At 50.2% G+C, this 6,375-nt stretch overlaps 1 protein-coding gene across 1 annotated transcript in view; it reads left to right on the top strand.

Annotated features, from left to right (window-relative positions):
• PLXDC1 (plexin domain containing 1) overlaps positions 1-5,758 on the top strand; it is a 79,609-nt gene extending 73,851 nt beyond the window's left edge. Inside the window, exons 12-14 of the mRNA XM_003786430.3 lie at positions 305-340; positions 3,071-3,231; positions 4,397-5,758. Coding sequence (XP_003786478.2) covers positions 305-340; positions 3,071-3,231; positions 4,397-4,516 — 317 coding nt within the window. The 3' untranslated portion in view covers positions 4,517-5,758. The remainder of the gene's footprint in view (positions 1-304; positions 341-3,070; positions 3,232-4,396) is intronic.
• The last annotated feature ends 617 nt before the right edge of the window (positions 5,759-6,375 follow it).

Here is a 6,375-nt window from a genome sequence, read left to right on the forward strand (position 1 = left end):
CCCTTCCTCAGCTCTCCATTGCCTCTTAGAAGGATGTGCAAGGTCTTCTACTTGGCTCTCCAGCTGTCCCTCCACCCCCAGTCTCCTCCCTCACCACCCCTCTCTCACATACTCTCCACCCTCCAGCTATGATGAACTGCTGTGTGACTTTGAGCAAGTCTCCTCCCCTCTCTACGCTTTAGTTTTCTTGCCTCTAAAATGACAGCTTGGCCCAAACTTCCCCAAATTCCCACTGGGACCCAGAGTGACAAAGGCTGTGATGATTCTACTAATCATTTGTTCCTTCTGTCCTCTCTCTTTGAAGATGACACCAAGTTGAGTCCCTACGCAGAAGGAGATGGTGAGTACAGAACTGCCTATCCCTCATCAGACCCACTTCCTTGTAAGCCCACCCCAGAGGAGGGTGCCGTGGTGGCCTGGCCTCTTTTTGTAGGGGAGGAAAGGCAGCAACTACACCCTGAGCTTCCCAGACTCCCTGCTGGGTGGGAAGGCCCTGGGGCTTCTGGGTACAGATCCTCTAGATTAAAGGAACTTGACTGCGGGAACAGGACTCCTGCCAGCTGTGAACCTCCTGTGGTTCTTTTCTTGGCTTTTGAATATTCACTCAATGAAAGGCATGAGAGGAGGGGGAAGAGCAGAGCCAGGGCAGAGAGGAGGTGGGCCCTCTTGGGGAGGAGTCACATCCCCTCATTCCCTGGGCTGTAGGATGAGAGGGCTAGAGAGTAGCTTCTCTCCCGTTGCTTCCTTCCATTCCCAACCTGGGTTGGCAGAGAGGACACGAAAGTTGCCCACTACAATTTTTGCAGGAGGTGGGATCCCCTCCAACCTCCAGAATTACCTAGAAGGACAATCTCCTCTGACAATGTGAGGGCCCCCACTGCCCCTGTCCTTTGCCCACAGCCAGCTCAGACTCTTGCTGCAACCCCTGATGGAAATGAGTTTCGATCCCAGGGGCTGGAGAGTGGCCTTCAGGTGTGGGGAGGTTATTAATGTAGCACAGTTTGATTTCAGCTCCCAGCAGAGGGGGAGCCACTGCTCCCTATAGGCAGCAAGAGTGTGTGAGTGTGTGTGTGTGTGTGTGTGTGTGTTCTGTGAGGGGCAGCCAGGACACACCCCTCCTCAGCCTGCACGGAGTACTTGTCAGTCCAAGCCTCTGCAGGTTGCAGTGATTGCCAGTTGGGGAGGCTAGCTTGTGGCATTTCAGCCCTCCTTCCTATCAGCAGATAGAGGCACTAGCCATGTACTGGAGAGCCCCACGATGGTCCCATTCTGGGTTTTTTCTGCTTACAGAGTTCTAAACAAAGAAAAGAGGAAAATGATTTTGAATGCATGCAACATCCTATTAAAGATCCACCACCCACTAGCTATGTAAAAAGTATTCAATTTTTTTTTTTTTTTTTAAGAGAAGGGTTTCACTCTGTCACCCAGGCTGCTGGAGTGCAGTGGTATAATCATAGCTCACTGTAACAGCTCACCAAACTTCTGGGCCCAGTGATCCTCCCACCTCAGCCTCCCAAATAGCTGGAACTACAGGCAAATGCTATCATAACACAGCTATTTTTAAAACTTTTTGTAGAGATGTGGTCTTGAACTCCTGGCCTCAAGCAATCCTCCCAGCTTAGCCTCCCAAAGCCACTGAGATTGTGGGCATGAGCCACTGTGCTCTGCTGAATTCATATTTCTGTTGTTGACCCGCTCATCTGGTTCTCTACCTCATTATCCCCACATTCCTTTAGGGTATGGTAAAGAAGCAAACCGCCACCCAGATAATGTCAAGGAACTAGGCTTCTTAGTGGCTGGCACTGAATCTGTGTGTCCATGGGCAAATCACTTTACCTCTCTGTATTTCCATTACCTCAGTTATATAAGAAAGGACTAGAGGAGCTTCCAGCTCAACAGTCTGTGGAAAATCCTCCATCTCCTCCTTGGAATGTATCTTAAATGCTTGGGATGTTCTCAGAGAACACCTGCTGGCTTATTAGCTTCCAGAGGACCTTGTTCATTCAGTTTTTTTTTTCTTTTCAGTTTTTAGCCAGGGCTGGGTTTGAACCCGCCACCTCCAGCATATGGGGCCTGCGCCCTACTCCTTTGAGCCACAGGCACCGCCCCATTCCATAGACTTTTATGGTGCTCCTACGACAGCTTCACCATTTTTTCTAAGTACCAAGGTCACAGAGATAAATAAGACACCATCTCTACCCTCTAGGAAGTCACACTCTGGTAGCAGTGACTAGAAAAAAAATGGTCATTTGCTATTATAATAGCTAATACTTAATTAAGGTCATCTAAGATGCCAGTCATTGTCCTTAGTACTTGACACGAATTATCTCATTTTAGCTCTCACTTCTACAGGAGTGATATGAAGACACAGAGAGGTTAAATAATTTACCCAAGTTCACACAGCTTGTAAGTGGCAGAGTATAGATTTTGAACCAGGCAGGCAGAGTCCACATCCCAAACTTTTTTTTTTGAGACAGAGCCTCAAGCTGTCATCCTGGGTAGAGTGCTGTGACATCACAGCTCACAGCAACCTCCAACTCCTGGGCTCAAGCAAGTCTCCTGCCTCAGCCTCCCAAGTAGCTGGGACCACAGGTGCCTGCCACAATGCCCGGCTATTTTGTTGGTTGCAGCCTTCCTTGTTGTTTGGCAGGCCCGGGCTGGATTTGAACCCGCCACCTTAGGTATATGTGGCTGGCGCCTTAGCCATTTGAGCCACAGGCGCCAAGCCCACATCCCAAACTTTTAACCATCACCCGCCCCTTGTGAATTTCTTGATAGCATTTTTGTGGCACAGGTATCAGAGATAACTGCCTTTATGATCATTATTGGATGTGGGGCAATTTTTAAGTGACTTTGGAACATCCTGAATGGTGCCTGGAGCAACGTTAATGCCATACACATAATGGTTCCAACACTTCCTGCCCCACCTTGTCATGTATTAATATTTGATAAGCAGGCCCAAAGACTCTGTCAGCTTTCATCTCAGGGATTTTGTCAGAAGCCAAATCTCTGTGGCCCACCCTTCCATGCTGCCCTGCAGCCTATCACTGCCCTAATGGTCTCTCCACAGGCCTTCAGAACAACCTGTCCCCCAACACAAAGGGTGTCCCCATGCACCTGGGCACCATTGTGGGCATCGTGCTGGCAGTCCTCCTCGTGGCGGCCATCATCCTGGCTGGGATTTACATCAGTGGCCACCCTACCTCCAACGCCGCCCTCTTCTTCATTGAGGTCAGTGTAGCATTTGGCCAGAGGCCTGCTGTCTGTTTCTGCTTCCGTGTTTCCAGGGCCATTTAATATCTGCCTCTCCCATCTCACGCCTCACCTGCCACACAGCTGAGAAGACTTCATCGATTGACTTATCGTGGCTCACCTCAAAGTGGCTGGTGCCCCTTAAGCACCTGAGAACTCACTTGGCCCTGCTGTCTTTGGGGAGCAGCCCATCTGCTTTTGTTCCCACATTTGAGAAATCAGAAAAGTCCCCAGAGGAAAGAAAGAAGGCCAGACATGCCACACAAGGCTCATTTAGTGGCTGTGCAGCCAGTCCTCAACGACTTATGGTCTCTCATGCCCAAATTCTAGGCTCTATACTTATTCAAAGCCACAGTGGAACCAAGGTCTTGGCTGCTTTTGCCTGCTGGTATGGGGTTTTAGATTGAAACTGCCAAGCCAAAACCATAACAGGGACTGCCCTCTCTGGGGCTTTATGAGGATGCTGCAGTTCTGAACGTCTCTGAATGCTGCAGAACCAGCCTGATGTGCAGCACAGGATGTGGGACAGAGGGCTCAGCCCCTTCACTTGGCCACACATGGCTCAGCAGCTCTTGCTACCTGCCTCTGCTTTTGGTTTTTTGCCAGGGTGCAGTGGCACCCCTATGACTACTCAGTCAGGCCCCACTTTGTTTAGACAAACCCCTGTTTCTTATCAGTTGTAGCCAGTCATTCTGAAGGCTTAGCTTACCTGGGTGACACCTGGGAACTGCAGATCCCTACACTACAGGGATTCAGTTAGGGCAGCCCAGAAATCTGCATTATAATAAACAGCCCCTCCCCTGTGATATTCCCCCACCTTGCCCCTTTCACTCTGATTCAGGACCCATGCTATCTGGAGGGTTATCTTGGCATTGCAGAACCTCCCAGATCATTCCAGCCTTCTCTGACACACTCCTTCACTTTGGAGTCTCAGGTCTCCACTCAGTGTGTTGCTGAAGCTTTAGGTGTGAGTTGTGCAGACCACACAGACCACACAGTGAAGGCCCTTCCAAATTCTGGCTCCCAGCTGATTCCCCGGTAGTCAAGGGATCACAGTGGGAGCCCTTTGGGGAAAGGGGCCCTGAAGAGTCCCCCTGGTTGGTGTCATGACCTCTGACTTTGCCTCTGTACTCTCCTCTCTCAGCGGAGACCTCACCACTGGCCGGCTATGAAGTTCCACAACCACCCCAGCCACTCCACCTACACTGAGGTCGAGCCCTCAGGCCACGAGAAGGAGGGCTTCGTGGAGGCTGAGCAGTGCTGAGAAAGCCAGGTCTCCCCTTCGAACCATAGTATAGACGACGCGGGGCTGCAGCAGTGACAGTGAAAGCAAAGAGAAGTGGTTTTTCTTGGCCTCTCGGAGCATGCCCTGGGCAAGAAGATGAGAGGGTGGTTTATGTCCCCAGAGCTGCAGCTTAGTCAGCACAGCCCAGATATTGAAGAGGGGGCAGAAGAGCAACCACACGGAGTTTTTAAAGGAACAATGACCTAATCTCATTGTGTTGTGATGCAAGGGTTCTCCCTTTCTGGACCTCTCAGTGGTCTACTCTGTAGCTGTCCCCTCCCCACCTGGAGATGGCCAGGTGGCCTGTTCCCAGTCACCTGATGCCCCTGCGCATGACACAAGCTAGCTTAAGATTGGGGCTGCTGTATTACAGGGTCCACAGACTCAAGAGCTGGTCCTCATGGCCATGGAGTCGGCTTCTTTAGCTCTAGCTTCTGTGGCTCTGAAAGTCTAAAGAAGGAGTTTGCACTATCAGTTAGACACAAGGGTAGTTGCTCTCAGCCCGTGGGGCGTGTTGTTGTCAGAGGAAAACCAAATAAGAGGAGAGAAAGAACTTGTGGGGAGAATTGCATTTTTAGGCTTCGCTTCCTTAACTTGCCCTTTCTGCTCAGAACCAGTCCTGCTCACAAAACTTATGCAGCCTACTCCCCCCACCCTGGGCTTACCTGGACCTGCGCCCTGCCTCGGCCAGGCCAGCTGTGCTGTGCGCAGCCTGTTTACCTTGTGAGGCTCCTCGTTCAGATGGCATGTTGGTGCCCATTTTATTCCATGGCCTGTTCTGCGTCAGTGCCGGTATATACCTCCAAAGGCAGAGCTCTCCTGATTAATATTTTCTCTCCTCTGAACTGGATTTTTATAGCCATTAAAGACAAAGAGGGTGGCTAGAGGGCTCCTTGAGACAAACTCAGCAGGGAACTGCAGTTGCAATTGGAGTCTGTTGAGAAGCAAAATGCCAAAATGGTTAGGACAGAGTCAGCCAGCATGAGAGCAAGGGACTTTCTACACAAGACCTTGACCTGGAAAGTTGCTGTCAGCTCCCCGGCTCTGACAGAAGTTTTGGGGGTGGGGAGTTTAGGCTCCCAAACTTAACTTGGTTATAAGGGAGGTCTGTCCCAGGAATGAGTTGGGGTTGCTTCTGAAAAGCATTTAAAATGAAAACCTATAGCTCACCCTCATTCAAAGTAAAAAATATCAGCAGCAAATAAATGTTACATCACAGTCTCTGCTTAGTCATGCCCTTTTATGCATATCACCAGGGGCACTGGGAAAGAAGTCAGCTTAAGTACAAGGCAATGGCGGGGAGGCTGGGCAGTCTGCAGACAGTCAGACCCATCCAAACACTTGGCTGCTGGTTTTCAGTTGCTCCATGGTTGTGTCTTGGTGAGATGCTAGCAATGGCGTCAGAAAAATGCCCAGCCTTCGCTCTGCTTCATAAACCAGGCACGGAGGCCAAGGATAGTAGTTCACACCTGTAATCCCAGCACTCTGGGAGGTCGAGGTAGGAGGATTGCTTGAGCTCAGGAGCTTGAAACCAGCCTGAGCAAGAGCAAGACCCCCATCTCTACTGAAAATAGAAAAATGAGCTGGGCATCGTCGTGGGTGCCTGTAGTCCCAGCTACTTAGGAGGCTGAGGCAGGAGGGTTGCTTCAACCTAGGAGTTTAAGGTTGCTGTGAGCTAGGCTGACGCCACTGCACCCTATCCTGGGCAACAAAGTAAGACTCTATCTCAAAAAAGAAAAAAAATGAATAAATTAAAAATAAAAGAAATAAACCAGATGAAGAAGCACTAGGGACACAGGGTGCTATGGGCAGGAGCATCAGAGTTTGAGAAAGAAAAA

This window comes from Otolemur garnettii, unplaced genomic scaffold (genome assembly GCF_000181295.1).
Source record: "Otolemur garnettii isolate 467f Iridium unplaced genomic scaffold, OtoGar3 scaffold00018, whole genome shotgun sequence".
In the NCBI taxonomy this organism is placed as follows: Eukaryota; Metazoa; Chordata; class Mammalia; order Primates; family Galagidae; genus Otolemur; species Otolemur garnettii.